Source organism: Festucalex cinctus, chromosome 20 (genome assembly GCF_051991245.1).
Source record: "Festucalex cinctus isolate MCC-2025b chromosome 20, RoL_Fcin_1.0, whole genome shotgun sequence".
Lineage (NCBI taxonomy): Eukaryota > Metazoa > Chordata > Actinopteri > Syngnathiformes > Syngnathidae > Festucalex > Festucalex cinctus.
The window spans coordinates 6,892,796-6,913,671 of NC_135430.1; the positions used below are offsets into that span (position 1 = coordinate 6,892,796).

Consider the following 20,876-nt stretch of genomic DNA (forward strand, 5'->3'; position numbering starts at 1 on the left):
TTATTATTATTATTGAATGCTTCTGTTTGTAAATGGAGTCGAACTCAAGGATCCCCACTTTTATCCAGATTTGTAGCAAAAGAAAAACTCTCTTCCTGCTTTTGTATTTGAAACGTCTCCACAATTGTGCAAAACAACAAAAGGTATCCCATCCTTGGCTGCTGAATTTTTGATTTTGCTTCACGCCAAAGGAGCAGCAAATTGTGTAAAAAAAAGAAAAAAAAAGAGAGATTTAGTTGGCGTGACGGCTTTGTGGTGACACATATTGATGAAGTCGTAGCGCGCTTCTATAGACTCGCTGGCATTATATGTGCTGATGATGAAGTGTGTTGTTGCTGCTGCATTTAATGGAGCAGCAGCAGGTGGAAACGGCGCTGAGGCTGCCACTGCACGCGCTCCATCATTCGCCGCCGCTCTCCCTGCATCACCTCCTGCTTTATTTGCCTTTTTACCACAATAACAACAAAAAAAGAAAGTTATTATTTGTTCTCCCCTTTTGGCTTCTAGAGCTGACGTCATGTGCGTATCAGAATGCAGTGGGAAAAGTTAAGCTCCTTCATATGACGTTTGGACCCCCCCCCCCCTCCCCCCTTAAATTAATCTTCCACCAGCTGCTCGCTCTTAAACAAGCGGCCAGCCACGTTTAAGGCAGTGCGCGCCGCCTCCAAAAAAGCAGCAAAACGGCTGTGACCTCACAGGGGGCGGAGTGGGAGCAAATTTGGCTTCATTGTGGTGAGCGGCGAGAGGTGAAATGTCAGCCGTCACGCACACAAAGCGGTCACGCCTCCCCCAAGAAGGTGAGGACAATGATGGAGAGAGCTGGCAGATTATTGAGAGTCTGCAGACGGTGGCACAAAAAGCACAAAAGCATCATGCAGTCCGGCAGTCTATCGGCCTCACAAAAGCATTGTGATGGCCCAGCAGTCCAGAAGAAAACTTCTCGGCTCCTCCCACCTCACTGCCTCTTTTGCCTCTCGCCACCTTCCGAGCAGACAAACAACAGGCGGCAGACGATTCGTGACAAGTGCCATATGTGCAGCACAAATGTCAATATTTTATTGAGGTTGAAAAGTTCCTTAGTGCTACTTTAATAGCCTGTATTTAACTCATTGACTTGCAGCCATTTTGACTGAAGCAACACCCTTCACTCACGGCTGTTTTACTGAATTTTGACTGATTTGTAAAAACATGGAACGAACCAAAAGAAAGATTAGAGTCTCTTCTTCCATCAGGAAAAAAATAGATATTTGTATCTGTTTCCGTTTTGCAGCAATTAGCATTAGAATATAGCTAGGTTTTGTCAATATTCACATTCCTGGTGAAAACACTGGCAAAAAGAGCTCGTTGCAACATGGCCCTGGCTGATTTCTTATACTCTGCTGCCACCTGATAGCTGTTTTGGAATAATTACTATTGCTTTAAGTCACCTCTTCATGTCAGAAGCTGCATCAAAGCCTTCTGTATTCTCATGCATAAAAACCATATTTTAAAAGAAAACATGTAAACACGTTTTTGGGAGGGAAGCACAAAGTTTTAAACGTGTTTACACGTTTTGGGGTTTGAATGAGTTCATTAGTTTGCCTTGGAAAAATGGAAAAATACACCTCTAGATTAATTCATTTCACTTATACGGCAACATTTTCAACACAGGTACGACATATCAAATGTTTCTGGACAATAGTTCAGACATTGCGCAACGAGGAGGGCATGAAACAAAACAATGACGAAATAATGCATTGCAAAAACTTGCACAGGGTTCGACTGGAAGGTGTACGCTGGCATGTGCTTGTGACTGCAACGAAATCCAATCACTGTTTTTCAGACAAATTGTCAGAAGAAAAGAGGACTCGGTCGGTGGACTTGACGATGGAACCTTGGTCGGGATCACGGCTGCACCTGATGCTCTGCGTGATGAGCCTCCTGCCCCAAGGCCTGCTGGGTAATCATCCCGCCGACTCCATGCCGAGGGTGCAGAGGGTCAAACGAGGTTGGGTTTGGAACCAGTTTTTCGTCCTGGAGGAGTACACCGGGCTGGACCCGCTTTACATCGGAAAGGTTGGTCAACACACACAGACACACACCGTTCATTGGTCCCTGGTTCAAGACCTGCTCCCCGAGACAACTCACTGGAGGTGACTTGGAGTGAGGGGCGGGGTACACCTTGACCTGGTGGCCAGCCAATTGGTTCTAAAGAAACACTTTGAGGGCCAAGGAATTGAACAGATGATCAATATTTGTCCGGCCTGTTTTTGTTTGTGTTTCCCTCCTCCAACTCATCTTAATCAAATACTACTGAAATTCAAACAGAATTTGTTTATCCCTCCCACTGGTCGCTGAATCAGTGGAGGCTGGTGTCTGTGGATCTCACTCAGCTTCATCTATCCTTCCTTCCTTTCTTCCTTCCTTTAGTTTTTCCTCTGGTCTCTTGAGATCTCCATAATTTGTTTTCTGGGGTTGGTGAAAATGTGTACAAGTAGTTGCCTTCATGGAGAGTTCACGTTGACTCGCTGGACTGCGGCGGTGATGAAGCGGGATTAAGCCATCATCCTGTGAAAGCTCCTTTTTAAGACTGATGCAAACGCACCTAATGAGCGGTGGGTGTTTGGGGGGGGTGGGGGGGGGTTCCCTGAAAAAAGTCCTGATCGGTTGGCTGTCTAACAAGTTCTGAGGGAAAGATGTCCAAGAGAAGGAAAAAGTTGCTCCATCTACATTTATGGACTCGCTTGAACTGGTCATTGCGGAATCTGATCTTAACTCTTTTCCTGCCGTTAACGTTAATTGATGCTAACGAAAATCCCAGCGAGTACTGCCATTAGCGTTAATTGACGTTAACTATTTTTATTTTTTATTTATTTTTTCTCAATGGGGAGCACAACATCTTGGGTAGCTCTGGTTTCATGAATGAGCTGATTAAAAAATTAAAAAAAATTAAAAAAAATAAAAATAAAAAACTCCCATTAGCTATTGCCAGCAGATGGCAGCATTTATCGCTTTTCAATGGTGACAACATGGCGGCTCTTAGGAAATATGTTTTCAAGGATGTCGTGAATGATCGTTCACAAAGCATTTGTTCCATTAAATATCATTCACAGAGCGTCACTAAATAAAAATAGTAATAATAGTATCCAAGTCACGGTTGTGCAGAAAATGTATCTTTTCACAAAAATCCTGTTTTGTCCTTATTTTTTCTTGCTGTTTATTCAAACTATTTTCAAATGGGAACGAAATAAGGTAGACTCATACTTTTTTTTTCTAATGAGAGAATGGAATCAAATCTTTCATATGTTATCCACCATGTTTATGTAATCATAGCACACAATATTCTGTTTGCCTTGAAAGATGAGCGAAAATGCTCGAAACTGGCAGACAGTAGGGTTTGTCTTTTTGGCTAACGTGTGGCAGCAAAAGTGTTTATCTGCTTCAACGTTGACCCATCGCATGTTTCTTCCACTGTTTGAGACATTTACTAACGCTAAAGCCTTGCTCTTTTTTCACAAAAATCCAATTTTCTGTTTTTCGTCAACAATTTTTCTTCTATCGTTCCAAATACTGCAAGTACGTCCTCTTGAAAAAAAAATTTTATTTTTTTTCCCCTGTGACTTGTGTTGATTATTAGCCAAGATGAGCGTTAAGGGGTGCGTTTAAGCGCGGCTTTTTGATGACGACGAAGCCCTCGACAAAAGCCGAGAGTGATTTTTGCCATCAATAAGCGGCGGCCATTTGCACTCGCGCGCCACAAAAGGCTTTCTGATTGCACCACGCGGTCGTCCCTGGCGACAAAAAGGGGCGACGATTGGCTTCTGATTCGGCGGTGATTACAAGTGGCCGTCGAATCACCGCGAGGTCAAGCTTGTTGTTTTACTGAACAAATGTCAAAATTAGCATTGATTGCAGCGCTGCTTTGTTTTTAATTAATGGAATTTGGAAGGAGCCCCCTGGAGGATCAATAACGGATTATCTCATCCTAAATGCAATCATGACTTGAAGCCAGTTGGGCTTGTGACATATTCTGATGATCTTATTACACCCGAGCTTCACTTCCATTTCCGTGGCTACAAGATGAGGGCTTAAGATAAAAGGATTGAGCACATCTTTTTTTTTTTTCTCCCCACTGGAGATTCTTTAAAGTGGACGTCAACCTTAAAGGGATACTTCACTTATTTAGCCCATTATAGCAATAAAAAGTTAAAATATTTTGTCTATAATTAATTTGATACTTTCATTATTTTTCATGCTAAATTAGTACCTTTAAAAACACATTTTGCAACTTGCTGTCGACTGAAAATGACATCACAAGGGCTCAGGTAACCAATCACAGTTCACCTGTTTTCTAGGTTTGGTCATGTGACATTAACAAGCTGAGCTGTGACTGGTTACCTGGTCCCTTGTGATGTCATTTTCAGGCAACAGCAAGTTGCAAAATGTGTTTTTAAGTATCAAATAAATTCTACACAAAATAATAATGTTTGACTGCCAAAAATGGCTAAATAAGTAAAGTATCCCTTTAAACATTTCTTGACAATAATATGTTATATGTGACCTCAGTAGTCTAAACCAGTGGTGGGTGTCAAACTTAAGGGCCGGATCAGGCCCGCAAAGGGGTTTAATCTGGCCCTAAAAAAAAGCTGTAAAGCTAAAAAAAAATAAAAAAAAATTAAAAAAATCTAATGTCGGATTCATTAATCAGCCGGCCACAATCAAAATATATAAAATTTGTAATTTCACAAGCAGTCCTCAGATGAACAATGCAACTTGTACAGGGGAATTGTCTTGGATGTCATTATTTTACATACAACTTAAAGTTACGGTTTGTTTAATTATTATTATTATTATTATTATTATTATTATTATTATTATTATTATTATTATTATTATTATTATTATTATTATTATTATTATTATTATTATTATCATCATCATCATCATCATCATCATCATCATCATCATCATAGACCGACAAACGTGTTAAATACGACACAAATTAAATTACTGGTAACACAAATAAATATGACAAGGATTAGCGTCCTTATTACGTCATTAACTGCGCCACGCAATGCATTCTGGGAACAATATTTATGCAAAACAGGTAGATTTAACACGTCCAGGACTCAGTTTTGCCACGTTCCATTTGCATTTGTATTTTTTTTTGGAACAATATGATGACAGTTGAGCTCCGTAATTTAGGCCTGGCACACAAATAGCGAAAATCTGCGTATAATTGACGGCAATCGTTTTTAAGTTATATACTGTTATTATACTGATGCGGCCCACTTGGTAATATATTTTCCTCCATGCGGCCCCTGAGCTAACATGAGTTTGACACCACTGGTCTAAACACGGCATTCTGATTAACATTACATTTTTGGAATATGAGTTATGAAGCAAAATGCAGGCGTTTATATCCATCTCAGGGGCCGGCCATTTTGCCACTTGCTGTCGATTGAAGATGACATCACAGGTGCTCAGGGCTTGGGCAACCACCAATCACAGCTCACCGTTTTTTTTTAAGCTCAGCTGTGATTGGTTAGGGTTAGCGTAAGGCTGAGTAGGTTAAGGTTCGAAGCTTGTTTGGTTTAGTGGTTAGAACTAGAAGAGACTCGACTTAGTGTGCCAAGGTTTATGCTAGGGAGAGACCGACTATCGGCGCCGATATTCAGCATTTTGATGATTATCGGCGCCGATATTCAGCATTTTTATGATTATCGGCACCGATATTCAGCATTTTGACGAATATCGGCATCGGCCATTTTGAATAATCATATGCCCGATAATAGATCCATTTCAAAAAGTGTTAACTTCAGGGATCTAATTATTTACATTTCCAAAGTTAGTGCTGGCCCTGCACTTTCTGTTTTTGTTTGAAATTAAAACTAAGATGAGGAAAATTTGAATACAGCACTTCAGGTATTTTTAAAGTTTGGAAATCTTTAATTACTGTAGAAAACAATAGGGAGCTATTTATGTTCAGTTTTTATTTAACTTTTGAAAACTGTTACTACATACATACTACTTTTTTTTATTATTTATAAACGCTAAAAGTTGTTCAATAAACATATTCTTAAAAATTCAAAAAAATTAAGAGCTGGAGTTTGTATTGGTTTTTTTTCAAATTCTGATGCAGATATTTTCCCTTTTAGAAAATAACGGCTCCAAATATCGGTTATCGGTGTCCTTGACTACTAATATTGGTCCTGAAAAAAACATTGGTCTATCTACTTCATCCAAGAGGAGTTGAACTTATTGTGCATATTGTAAAACAAGTAATAATTTTGAGAATATAAAAAACAAAACAAAAAAAAACAACTTGGATGTGGAAAGAACCTGGGGGGTGGAATTGTTTTTTTCACCGGCCTCTTTCTGTTTGTCTGCTGTTACCATGGCAACTCTTTCCCAAGACCACACTGATTGTCTCTTAACAAAAATCATTAAGATGATTTCCTTTTGTGTTTTTGTAAGCGCTGAGATGAAGACTTTGGCGCTGTTGTTTAGGGATTGGGGGGTCTTGGTTGGCTTTTGGGCTTCGGGTTGCGTTTTTGGTGTTATTGGATTGGGCCAAGAACTGGAAAAGATTCGTTTTTAGGGGAGATGGTGATGGTTCGAGTTGGGATTTATGAGTTAGTAGAAGACGATTGAGGTAATGGGTTACCACGTTCCTAAAAAATCTGCCGTCTTGAAAAACCTTCACAGAATTCAAGTTGACCTTTTGACTCGACGTGCATCCATGAAGTCCTTATTTTTCTTTTTTTTTTATATACTGTACTTTTTTATAATTTGTATTCATTATTATTATTATTTATTTATTATTTTTATTATTTATTATGCATTTATGTATTAGTAGTAGTAGTAGTAGTAGTAGTAGTAGTAGTAGTAGTAGTATTTTAATGTTTTTATTCTTTTTTTATTTTTATATTTTTATTAATTTAATTATTATATATTGTTTTATTAATTTATTTATTTATAATAATAATAATAATTATTATTATTATTATTATTATTATTATTATTATTATTATATATTTATTATTTATTTATTATATTATTCTTATTATTATTTTAATGTTTTTTATACGTTTTTATCATTTGGATTATTATTATTATTATTATTATTATTATGCATTTATTTATTGTTGATTATTATTATTTTAGTATTTTTTATACTTTTTATAATTTGTATGAATTATTATTAGTATTTATTTTTTATTTATTTATTTACTTATTTACTATTTTTTATTATTATTATTATTATTATTATTATTATTATTTAGTTCTTATTTATTGATTATTATTATTTGAATATTTTTTTTATACTTTTTTATATTATTTATATATACTTTTTATACTTTTATTTTTATTTATTTTTTTATTTTGTTTTTTCCCCCAATAAAGCTGCTGATTTAGCCGCCGTTTTGTTTGTTTGTTTGTTTGTTTTGCTGCAGCTCCACTCGGACATGGACAAAGGCGACGGGTCCATCAAGTACATCCTGACGGGCGAAGGGGCCGGCACCACCTTCACCATCGACGACAGCACGGGCGACATCCACGCCATCCAGCGGCTGGACCGCGAAGTCAAGGCCCAGTACGTGCTGCGGGCGCAGGCCCGCAACCGCCTCACCGACAGGCCGCTCGAACCCGAGTCCGAGTTCATCGTCAAGATCCAGGACATCAACGACAACGAGCCCAAGTTCCTGGACGGACCCTACCGAGCCACGGTGCCAGAAATGTCCAAAATCGGTACCGTACACCGATGTTTCCTTTTCAATTCGCATCCTGTTAATTGACAATGCTAATGCTAATAGAGCTAGCAATAAGACCATTTTTCTCAGAGATGTTCCATAGCCTTGTCTAATAAGAAAAGTGCTTTGCCGCGATCTACATTTTCGCAGTACTAAATTTGAGATTTGATGACGGTTTGTCTGTAAATGACCAGGAACGTCCGTGATTCAGCTGACCGCCACGGACGCCGACGACCCGACGTACGGCAACAGCGCCCGCGTGGTCTACAGCATCCTGGAGGGTCAGCCTTACTTCTCGGTGGACGCCAAGACAGGTACGTACGCGAGGCCCGGTCGCCACCACAGAAACGTGGCAAGGACTTGAGACCAAGTCAACTCAAGTCACTGTTATTTATATCGGGTTATTATAGTTTTGGACATTTCATTTTAGTTAGTTTTGATTATGTTTTGAGTTTTGCTTTTTAACTTTAGTTAATTTGAATTAGTTTTGAGGGTGGTTCTGTTAGTTGTTATTGATTTGAATTTTTTAACTCATTCACCCCCAGCCATTTTCACCCCCCAAAAAAACCCTCCGCTCCCTGGCTGTTTTAGTGGATTTGGACTGAATTTGCAATGCCCACAGAATATTGTGTTCTATTGCTACAAAAACATGGAAACTACCAAATGAAAGATTAGAGTCTCTTCTTTCATCAGGAAAAAGAAGTATATTTCTATCTGTTTCCATTTTGCAGCAATTAGCATTAGAATATAGCTAAATCTCATCATTATTCACAAACCTGTTGTTGCAAAATGGCCCTGGAGGCCACCTGCTGGCCGTTTTTTGTAATAACTACCATTGCTTTAAGCGACCTCTTCAGGTCAGAAGCTGCATCAAAACCTTAGCGTAAAAAAAATGTTAAAAAATAAATAAATAAATAAATAAATGTATAATTACATTGTTGGGACTGTGGCAATATTTAATATAGAACGTGTTTATAAGTTTTTGGGAGCAAATGAGTTTTAAAAAAAAAAGGTTTGTTTTAGTTTTGTTTTAGTTTTGTTTTAGTTAGTTTCAGTATTAGTTTTAGTCTTTAAAAAATGTTTATTGTCTGCAATATTTAAATAGGAGGGACTTCATGTGAAGGTGCTGCTGCGAGATGACGTCACTTTTGTGTGACACACTTTCAAACGTCCTTATTCAGATTAATATCAAAATAAATCTACTTAAAATCATATTTAAAATCATCCCCAAAGGCTCATGCATGAAACTAAGACTAAAACGAAGGACATTTTTGCTATAACCATATTTAGTTTTAGTTAGTTTTGTAAACATAAAAGGCAGTTTTCTTTTCTTTAAAAAGCATTTTCGTTTTTATTTTATTTCATGAGCGAAATAGTTTTTGGAATTGTTGTTTTCTCGTAACCTTACGTGTCCCGTCAGGCGTGGTGCGGGTCTCGTTGGCCGACATGGACCGGGAGACCAGGGAGAACTACACGGTGGTCATCCAGGCCAAGGACATGGGAGGCCAGCTGGGCGGACTGGCTGGAACTGCCCGCGTGGACATCTCGCTCGGCGACATCAACGACAACCCGCCTGTCTTTGATCAAAGTGAGATCACGCACACACACGCATACACACTTCTTGATATTTTCAATACAATATCATCATAATATAAGAGACTTCAATAGACAAGCCACTCCCATTGTTAGTCTCCAGACAATTAGCACGGAAAGGTTTTAAATCAGGGTTAGTGTTTCAAATGTCAAATTTTAATGTCGTGTTTCACGCCAGGGTCAAAGTTGCAAGCAAAGGTTCGAGTTTTAAAGTAAGGTATTGAGCCTGGGTTTGTATTTTTAAACTGCAAACACTAAGTTGAAAGAACAGACTTGACAGGAAATGTTTAGACTTCGGCATAAGAACAAAAAAAATTAAATACATAGGAAAAAAAAATACACTTTGTTGTATTTTTTATTGATTTATTTAGAACATATATAAATCAATTTTAATTCAATTTTTAAATTCATTTATTTTACATATATATATATATATATATATATATATATATATATATATATATATATATATATATATATATATATAAGGGTGTCACGATTTCGATTTTTTATCGAAATCGATCGAAATTACGTCACGATTTCGAGCATCGAAATAGAAGAGAGGACACACGATTCGATTCGAACAACGGGAAACACGACAAACATGACGGGACATTTACGCAGGCATCACAAAGATTTAGATTTATCAAATTCAACTAGAAGTGGGAAAACAACGGTCCAACCAACTATTTCATCCTCATTTACAGTGAAACTTCCACACACTTCAGCTCGCGCGAAACGCCAGATCCATAGGTCTATTTATAGCAGCAGACCTGCAGCCTTGGAAAACGCTGGATTCAAACATTTAATTAGTGTACTTGAACCACGCTACAGTATGCCCAGCAACTGTAAATGTTGGGATATAGTTTGTTCAGGCTGTATTTGTTCCATGACTTTGGATACAATATATTTTTTGTTGTTGTTGCACATTGCACATTATTTTAAGAGGAACGCACAGCACACTGTTGTAACCAAAAACAGTCAATAGATGGCAGGCACCCACTGTGACTTTTTGTTTTTGTTTTTTTATTTTTTATTTTACACTTCAGTAAGAACAAGACGGTTAACTTTATATTGTAAATAAATTCTTTGAATTTGATCATTCCTGCCTAATGTCAATTATCATATATTACATAAATTTACACAAAAATAATATGGAAATTGCATCACCTATATGTAGCCGATCTTTTGAAATAAGATTTACTGTACAATGAATAGAACCAATGATCATAGACTAGCCTTAGCCTACAGAAGCATATGCCTCTGTGTTATAAAGTGGGGGAGCGGAGAAAAAAAAAAAAAAAAAAAAAATCGAAAAAAAAATCGAATCGTGACCCCAAAATCGAAATTTAAATCGAATCGTGGAGTTGGCGAATCGTGACACCCCTAATATATATATATATATATATATATATATATATATATATACATTTTTTAAATAAATTATTTAAAAAATGTATGTAAATATATTTTTTTATATATATGAATTGCTTTAGGAGCATTATTTTTTTAATTCTGTTTTGTCTTTATTTCATGCCCAGAAAACGGATGTCTAAATATATATTTTTAATTAAATTACTTATAAATTCATATATTTAAAAAAAAAAAATATATATATATATATATATATATACGATTGGCTGGCAACCAGTCCAGGGTGTCCCCTGCCTTCTGCCCAGAGCCAGCTGAGATAGGCGCCAGCAGCCCCGGCGACCCTTGTGAGGAATAAGCGGTCAAGAAAATGGATGGATGGATGGATGGATATTGATATACATTTTTAAATAAATTATTTAAAAAATGTGCATAAATATATATATTTTATGTGAATTGCTTAAGAAGGAGCATTATTTTTCAATTTTGTTTTGTTCTGTTTTGATTTCATGCCCAGAAAACGGATGTTTTGTTTTGTTGTTCGTGGAACACGGTGGTCATTCTTTTGTGGAGGTTTGTCTCCCTCTGGCGGTGGTTTTGTAGAATGACGGTCTGGTCCCGCCTGGCGCGCAGGGTTGTACCAGATGAGCGTCCCCGAGTCGGCCTCGGTGGACTCGGAGGTGGGTCGCATCTGGGCCAAAGACCGCGACGTGGGCCTCAACGCCGACATGATCTACAGCGTCATCGACGGCGACGGCAGGGACACCTTCGGCATCGTCACCGACCCCGGCAACAGGTTCGCCATCATCACTGTCAGGAAGGTAGGGGTGACGTTTTCCAGGTGGGCTCGAGACGGGCGAACGGGTCTCGACTTACGACGTTTGGCATGTGTTGGTCTAACAGCCGCTGGACTTCGAGGCCAAGCGCAGCTACACGCTGAAGGTGGAAGGAGCCAACACGCATCCGGAGGCCGCCTCCTCCTCCTCCTCCTCCTCCCTCTCCTTCCACGACGTCACCATCGTGCACGTGAGCGTGGACGACGTGGACGAGCCGCCTGTCTTCGACGCGCCCGCCTACCTGGTGGACGTGGCCGAGGACGCGGACGTGGGCACGCTGGTCAGGACGGTGGCCGCCAGGGACCCTGACAGCGACAACAACACCGTGAGGTCAGAGGTCACGCCGCAGACGCGTCATTAGGGGGACACGTGTGCTCGAGAATAAAAAATGGTCATGTGTGCACACTGACCCGTGTATATGACTGGATAGCCGATAGCCCATACACGCCAGTGCAAGCTGTTAAAGTGACAGGGCGGCCATCTTGCTCCTCCCACCTAGCGAGCAGACTACTGTATAAATTTTCCGGTATACGTACAGATGAGACATATACAGCTCGTAGGCACTTAGTAGAAAGCCGGAGGTGTTGGGTAGTGCCAGGGTGCTCACTATTTTTTAACAAGTTGAAAAAAAAAGAAAAAAGTAGTCGGTATGTGCTGCTTTGAAGACCACCTTTTTTCTATTATCACTTAGTTCCTTACTCCTTAGACCCCAACATTAGATTTGGCAAAGGCATCTTTTGTTGAATTAGATATAATTCTTAAAAAAAAAAAAAAAAATACAAGTTTCCTCCTGTAATAAACATAAATAAGCATATCATTTCTACATGTATTTAAGGCAAATTACAAAATGTCTGAAGTCCTCTTGTTTATGTTGAATAAATTTAAAACATCATAAATAATGCTGTTTCTACTCAGTACTGTCTCAAATATTCTCCAATTGGAGCAATATGGCGGCCTCGCGACCTCAAAAATCTTGGCCGATCGGTGGTGCACCTAATAATGTGGCGAGTGAGGGCGCAATGCTGGTTAGTTGCCAACAGAGGGCGCCATTACATCACATTTAGATCAGTCTCCTCTTTCTCATCGCTCTCTTTCTCCTCTCGCCTCCTCCACCTCCTTTTCCTCTTCATTCTCCTCCTCTGCCTCGTTTCCTCTCCTCCTTTTTCTCCACCTTCGTTTCCTCCTGATCCCTCCTTCCTTCTTTTTTTCTTTTCCCAATTGTGCATCTCCTCTTCCAACTTTCCAACTTCTGCTTGTCTTCCTTCTCTTCCCTCTCCCATTTCTCCACCTCCTTTTTCCCTTTCTCCTCATTTTCCCAATAATGCTTCTACTCCTCCTTCTAAATTTTCCTCTCCCTTTCTTTCTTCACCTCATCTACCTCCTCCTCCTTTTCCTCCCTCTCCTTTTTCACCACCTCTCTCAATTCTCCCCTTCTTTTCTTACCTTTCTTCTCCACGTCTTCCTCGCTCCCCTTTTCTTCAACCTCTTCTTCCTTCTCCTCCGTCCATGCACCTGCTTTTCACCTCTTCCTCATCCTCCACCTCTTTTTTCTTCATCCTCCCCTTCCACTTCAGTATCCGCCTGCTCCTCTTCTCACCTCACCCTGCTCTTCTTCCTCCACCTTCTCCTTGTCTACTTGACTCTCAGCCTCTTCCTGATCTTCCTCCTGGTTCTTCTCTCCAGGTACTCATTGGACCGCAGCAGCGACCCGGACAAGTTCTTCTACGTGGACATCACGTCCGGCGCGCTGATGACGTTGCGTCCGCTGGACCGCGAGCAGCTGGGCTGGCACAATGTCAGCGTGTTGGCCATGGAGATGAGTATGTGCGGCGCGGCGCCACTTTTAGCCAAAAAAATGCGTGATGATTGTGCTGATGTTGTTCTCCTTGGCGTGTGTCAGATAATCCTTCTCAGCTGTCCAGTGTGGCCGTGTCCATCCGCGTGCAGGACGTCAACGACAACGCGCCCACGCTCAGCGACTCCCTGGAGGCCTTCGTGTGCGACGGGGCCAAGGCGGGACAGGTAAGGCGAGTCACCTGTCGGGCGAGCAAGGGCGCTGCTGACGCTCTCCGTCCGCCATTGCAGTTGATCCAGGCGGTGACGGCCGTGGACCCCGACGAGCCGCCCAGCGGACATCACTTTTCCTACGCGTTAGCGCCGCACGCTGCCAACAACCCCAACTTCACTCTACGAGACAACCAAGGTAAACACATACAGTGGGAAATGTACACAAACACACATCCCTCCCCCTAAAAAAAGGAAAATATAGAGAAAAATACTAAGATTTGCCTTGCCAAAACATCTATTTTTTTATTTGAGAAATAAAAATAAAAATAAAAATAGATAGACATTCAAAAAATATTGGGCGAAAATTATTAGATGAACACTCTATTTAATGTTGGAAAAAATGTACAAAACTATTAAGAAAATCGCTAACATACTCATTTAAATCAAATGAAAAATATTATGGAAAAAATATTCCGATACATATATGTGAAAAATATAGAAAAAGAATGAGAACATGATTATTTTTGTGAGAAAACAAATTTCAAGAACAAAAAAATTGAAAACAGGAAAAATGAAGAGTCAAAAATACACACACACACACACCCCACATATATACATATATATACATATATATATATATATATATATATATATATATATATATATATATATATATATATATATATATATATATATATATATATGTATATGTATATGTGTGTGTGTGTGTGTGTGTATGTATATAAATTTTACAAAAAAATCTGATTTAATTTGATAAAAAATACACTTATTTTAACTTGTGGAAAAAATATACATACATGTGAAAAATATAGAAAAAGAATGAGAACATGATTTTTTTTTGTTATAAAACACATTTCAAGTACAAAAAAATTGCAAACAGGAAAATGAAGAGTCAAAAATAATTTGTAAAAATTTGTAAAAATATCTCATAAAAAATTTAAAAAATATATACATATTTAAAACAAATGTGTGTATATATATATATATATATATATATATATATATTACAAAAAAACTGATTTAATTTGATGAAAAATACGTATTTTAAATACTTTACAAAACTAGATAAATATTACAATATCTTCGAGATAAAAATGTTGGGTGGGGAATTTGTAAAATATGAAAAAAATTGTGAAAATATTGGAAAATTTGGTCATTGTAAAATACAGAAATATTCAAAACAGTAGAGAACTACAAAAAATATCTTTTTTTAAAAATAGCAAAATGGGGGAAAATACATGAATATTACGAAAAATCGAGAGATAGAACATTTTGTAAATATACTGTATTAGAAAACAAAAGAGAGCGAGAAAATTGGTCAAAAATACAAATTTATTAAGGAAATATAATCTAATATTGAAGAAGGGATAGCCAGACAGACAAATATCTTGATCATAATAATACCTTTTCTGGTGTCATTAGACAACACGGCGTGGGTCCTGACGCGCCGCGGCGGCTGGTCCCAGCGCGAGCAGAGCGTCTTCTACCTTCCCATCACTGTGACGGACGGCGAGGCGCCGGTGCGGACCAGCACGTCCACGCTGAGCGTGCGCGTTTGCGCCTGCGACCGCCACGGGAACGTCATGACCTGCAACCCCGAAGCGTACAGCTTGCCCGCCAGCCTCAGCAGGGCCGCGCTCATCGCCATCCTGGCCGCCATCTTTGTGCTCCTGGGTGAGTGACGCGCCAACAAGACTCTGACTAACTCGTTACTCAACAAACTAGCTATTTCATTAACTCACTCCCAAGCTAAAAGATTAATTAGCTTAGAATCGAACTGGGCTGGACTGGCCATCTGGCATAAAGGTCAAATGCCCGGTGGGCCGGTGTCTTTTGGGGCCGATGTGGCGTTATTCAAATATTATTTTCCTCCATTTTACCCCGAGAGGCCGTCCCACAATTTAGAAGGAGCAGCCCATTCATCCATTTATAATGTAAACATCAAACTGAACCAATAAACATCTGTGGTAGAGCTACATGGTAGCCAAGGGTGATCAGGAATCGAGCTGGACCGCGGGCCTTAGTCAAAATGCCATGGCCGATTATTTGTGCCAGTCCAGTCCTGGAATCTACTGTAAGAGTCAAACTAACTAGACAATTACCAAATTAACTTAATAATAGATAAACTAAATTACTTACTAAAAATTGTCTAGCTAACTAGCTAAAAGATAACTACCTAACTAACTTGCAATACACAATCACACCATCTTACAAATAATCTAAAGAAACAACAAATAAAACAAAAACAATAAGAAAAAAATACATATAAAATGTAAATAAATCATCAATAAGCTAATGAGCTTAAAATAATTAGCCAACTAGCTAATGAGTTAGCTACAAATTAATGAGCTAGCAAGCTACAAAATTAGATTAAACAAAACAAAAAAAACAAAGAAGTGACTGAAATTTACTAGTTACATGACAAAGTAAAGGAAAATATAGCCAGCTAACACACGAACGAGTTAACTAAATAGGTAAAAAGCTAACTAGCCATCCAACAAATTAAAAAGGTAGCTAGTAAACAAACTTGCTTTCCTGAAACTGACAGAAGTTAATTGTGATTACATTATTTGCTATGTATTGACGAAACAAGCTAGCTAACTAAAAACAATGTATCGAGCTAGCGTTAGCTTCCAAGCTAATTGCGCCTCACATGCTCATTTTTATGTTTTGTGCGTTTGTGTTGTGTCAGTGATGATCCTGCTGATGCTGTCGCTGCGGACCCATCGCAAGAAACCGTACCTGAGCGACGAGGAGGAGAACGTGCACGAGAACATCGTCCGCTACGACGACGAGGGCGGCGGCGAAGAGGACACGGAGGCCTTCGACATCGCCGCCATGTGGAACCCGCGCGAGGTGCACCCGCACGCGGGCGAGACGCGGCAGGACATGTTTCCGGAAATCCAGACTTTGTCACGCTATGTACCGATGGCCCGCGGCGGCGGTGCCGCCGGCGGCGTTCACGGCTACGTCCTGTCCAAGCTCCTGGAGGCCGACGTGGACCCGTGCGCGCCGCCCTACGACTCCCTGCAGACGTACGCCTACGAGGGCGAGGGCTCGGTGGCCGACTCGCTCAGTTCGCTGCAGTCGGCCGCGTCGGGCGGCGACCACGAGTACGACTACCTCAACGACTGGGGGCCGCGCTTCAAGAAGCTGGCCGAGATGTACGGCGTGCTGGACGCCAACGGTCCTCCCATGTGGTAGCAACGCATTCTTCAAGAACCGTCTGGAAAGAACGCAAAAGCACGAGACTGATCATTTGAGACGGGCCTGGTTTTGACCCTCGTCGAGCGCCTCTAATATGGCGAGCAACGCACGCCTTCAAGAACCATCCAGAAAGAACATAAACGCTGACAGAATTCCGCCTTAACAGGCCTGGTTCCGTGGATTCTAATTTAGGGCCTCCAGAGAGTCAACATGCTGACGACGTGAACAAAATGTTGTCACAGAAGTAGAATGAATCATTCCTAGCAGAAGAACGCCAACACCGCCGCCTCATCGGGTCTGGAGCTTCATTTCTCGACATCCATTTATGTTGGCACTAAATTATTTCAATAGTCAGAAGTTGTACAGCAGACTGGACGCGAAGAATCCTCCAAGCTGGTAGCAACACAAACAACCTTCAAGAGTCATCTGGAAAAAACGTAAAGCAGCAGAAATTACACCTCGACAGGCCTGGCTTAAACATCCAAGTGGTGCCTCAATGGTTTTGCTACATCAGTCGATACAACAAAACGACCGTGGTATGAAGCGTCCTGGGCCCGGTTGTTCAATTCTCGGTTATTTTAACCACTGTTTAATAGGGATGTAACGATATCCAAATATCACGATACGATATTATCACGATATGAAGGTCACGATACGATAATTATCACAATATTGTGGGGAGGTTGGCGATATTTAAATAAGATCACAATATTGTGGAAAAAAAAGAGCTCTTACTAAAAAAAAGCACAATATTGTGCTTTTGTACATAACAGCAATGCATATAAACCACCTGCAATTTCTAATAACAATATTGAGGCACTTACTTGCTAATGGAAGCACACATTGATCATTTCACAAGCACATTACGTTCCCCTTCATCTGACAATTAGCATAGATTTTAAACATAGTAGCCCAAAACAGCCCTAATGAAAATTAAATTGCACTAATAAACTAGCCACTAGAGGGTACTAGAACTGCACAAATGGAAATCAACCTGACTTTTTTTTTTTTTTTTTTTAATAGATGTGTTCCTTTTAAATATTGTGAACATGACGATGACGATATTGTGGCAATTTCAATAACACAATATCACGATATTGCCAATATCGTTACATCCCTACTGTTTAACCCCTAACCGCCGGTTAAATTCTTAACCCGCCGTTGACTAACCGGCCGCTAAATATGCCGGTAAATATTGTTCAAAACATGGTTAGTCACGCCATTTGTTAACGGCACCGTCAAAGTTAAGTTGTCGTTTACGTCACTGGTTAGCACCAATATATCCCACAATTCCTCTTTTTGTTCACTTCCGGGTCAGCGAAAGTAATGGATACTATCCAAATGACCCCTCGACAGGTCTGGTTCAGGTAGTTACATGCTCCAGAGAAATGACATCAAAGCACAGGAAAGTAAAAAAAAGAAGGTTGAACGAGTCCCAACAGCCAAAAACACCGACATTGCCGCCACCTCTTAATTTATTGGTCTATTTATGTTGGAGCTATCAAATTTGAGCTAGCCAAAATGTATGGCATTCTGGGCAAAGAATCATTCATAAAGACAAACCGAAATTACGCCTTTTCGGGCCTGGTTGTCACTATTCAGAGGACAGAGCCGACTTGAAAAGCACACGTGATGGAAACAAACGATTCCCAGCAGACGACCGACCGCCGTGCCGCTTCATCGGGTCTGGAGCAAAAAAAAAAAAGAATTGTTTTCTATTTTATATAGGAGCTAACTTATTTGAGGACAAGAAGCAGCTCACTCGAGCGAGACGTCGTCATGGGCGCCTTTTCATCCGAGAGACCATCGTGCCAGCAGAGTCCGGCGGCCGCGCGCTACCCGTCGCCGCCGCCGCAACGTGAACGCAACTTGACCGCAGAGCCTGTGGAGCGCTTAAGACGCTGTCATCTGCATTAAGTGCCAAATGTACAAAGAACAGTTTGGATTTTAAAACAAACAAAATAGCACCAAAAGGACAAACTGTGAGGGTACTTTTTGATCTTTTTACTTGAACACGTGCTCATGCTACGCTAAACGTAGTATGCAAAATGTCGGTACTTTTTTGTATTCTTGCTAATAAAACACTCAAAAGCTAATTTGGTGGCCTGATTATGTTCTATCTCGTATTAGTAGTAGTCAAATCTCGATTTCTCGTGACTGAGAAACAGCGAGAATCCACACTCTGCTTCCTGCTTTTGATTGACGTTTTTGGAATGTCCCAATGGGAAGTTTCCTTATTGACATGCTCTAAAATTATCATCATTTTTCACAGAAAATCACATGAAAATGAAGACCAGCCATGAAATTGCTGCTTCAGACCAATTTGAAAGGTTGATGTAACTTAGCTTAGTTTAAATTATTTTAGCAAGATGATCTAAGTCCAAACTACAATGAAAAATGTCTGATTATGCTAAATTCGAGGTGTAAGCATTAAATACGCTACATTAGGTGTGTACGTATATCAATAAATGATAGTTGAGTGTATACATGAATGTTTGTTACATATCCTACATTCATGGTAATTTGACATAAATATGCTACACTATTGGTTGGCAGAACATAAAATATGGTGCAAATATGCTACGTTATTTACCATGAGGTCAAACCATCCATCCATCCATCCATTATCTAGTTCGTAAAACTAAAACTACCGGTAATTACAAGTTGTACTTTTATTTTATATTACGACGTTATTTTTTCCGGGTTTACAATTGATGTGTGCTTTGTGTTTAAAAAAAAAAGTTGTCATGCTAAATTTAAATTTTAAAAATCAGTTATTAATAGGCCCCTCCGTGAGCCGGCACCTTAACGTGGTGGAGGGGTTTGCGTGTCGCAATGATCCTAGGAGCTATGTTGTCTGGGGCTTTATGCCCCTGGCAGGGTCACCCATGGCAAACAGGTCCTAGGTGAGGGGCCAGACTAAGAACGGCTCAGAAGACCCCTATGATGAGAAAAAATTTTGGAGACGCGTTTCCCTCGCCCGGACGCGGGTCACCGGGGCCCCCCTCTGGAGCCAGGCCTGGAGGCGGGGCTCGCTGGCGAGCGCCTGGTGACCGGGCCTGCACCCATGGGGCCCGGCCGGGCACAGCCCGAAGGGGCAACGTGGGTCCCTCTTCCCACGGGCTCACCACCGGTGGGAGGGGCCAAAGGGGTCGGGTGCAGTGTGGGCTGGGTGGCGGCCAAGGGAGGAGACCTTGGCGGACCGACCCCCGGCTACAGAAGCTGGCTCTTGGGACATGGAATGTCACCTCTCTGGCAGGGAAGGAGCCCGAGCTGGTGTGCGAGGCCGAGAAGTTCCGACTAGACATAGTCGGACTCGCCTCCACACACGGCTTGGGCTCTGGTACCAGTCCTCTTGAGAGGGGTTGGACTCTCTTCCACTCTGGAGTTGCCCACGGTGTGAGGCGCAGAGCAGGTGTGGGCATACTTATTGCCCCCCGGCTCGCCGCCTGTACGTTGGGGTTTACCCCGGTGGACGAGAGGGTAGCCTCCCTCCGCCTTCGGGTGGGGGGACGGGTCCTGACTGTTGTTTGTGCATATGCACCAAACAGCAGCTCAGAGTACCCACCCTTCTTGGAGTCCGTGGAGGGTGTGCTGGAGAGCGCTCCCTCTGGGGACTCCCTCGTCCTGCTGGGGGACTTCAACGCTCACGTGGGAAATGACAGTGAGACCTGGAGGGGCGTGATTGGGAGGAACGGCCCCCCTGATCGGAACCCGAGCGGTGTTCTGTTATTGGACTTCTGTGCTCGTCACGGTTTGTCCATAACGAACACCATGTTCAAGCATAAGGGTGTCCATATGTGCACTTGGCACCAGGACACCCTAGGCCGCAGTTCGATGATCGACTTTGTAGTCGTGTCATCGGATTTGCGGCCGCATGTTTTGGACACTCGGGTGAAGAGAGGGGCGGAGCTGTCAACTGATCACCACCTGGTGGTGTGTTGGCTCCGATGGTGGGGGAAGATGCCGGTCCGACCTGGCAGACCCAAACGTATTGTGAGGGTTTGCTGGGAACGTCTGGCGGAATCCCCTGTCAGAAAGAGTTTCAATGCCCACCTCCGGCAGAGCTTCTCCCTTGTCTCGGGGGAGGTGGGGGACATTGAGTCCG

General features: G+C 41.1%; 1 protein-coding gene across 3 annotated transcripts in view; it reads left to right on the forward strand.

The window, feature by feature from the left end:
* The window catches only part of LOC144009144 (cadherin-20-like), a 141,113-nt gene extending 122,337 nt beyond the window's left edge, over positions 1-18,776 (forward strand). For all 3 annotated transcript variants that reach the window (XM_077508691.1, XM_077508692.1, XM_077508693.1), the window contains 11 exons: positions 1,823-2,055; positions 7,437-7,731; positions 7,928-8,047; positions 9,154-9,321; positions 11,331-11,518; positions 11,601-11,863; positions 13,217-13,353; positions 13,434-13,555; positions 13,619-13,736; positions 14,984-15,235; positions 16,254-18,776. In XM_077508691.1, coding sequence (XP_077364817.1) covers positions 1,867-2,055; positions 7,437-7,731; positions 7,928-8,047; positions 9,154-9,321; positions 11,331-11,518; positions 11,601-11,863; positions 13,217-13,353; positions 13,434-13,555; positions 13,619-13,736; positions 14,984-15,235; positions 16,254-16,765 — 2,364 coding nt within the window. In that variant the 5' untranslated portion in view covers positions 1,823-1,866 and the 3' untranslated portion in view covers positions 16,766-18,776. The remainder of the gene's footprint in view (positions 1-1,822; positions 2,056-7,436; positions 7,732-7,927; positions 8,048-9,153; positions 9,322-11,330; positions 11,519-11,600; positions 11,864-13,216; positions 13,354-13,433; positions 13,556-13,618; positions 13,737-14,983; positions 15,236-16,253) is intronic.
* Positions 18,777-20,876: the final 2,100 nt, after the last annotated feature.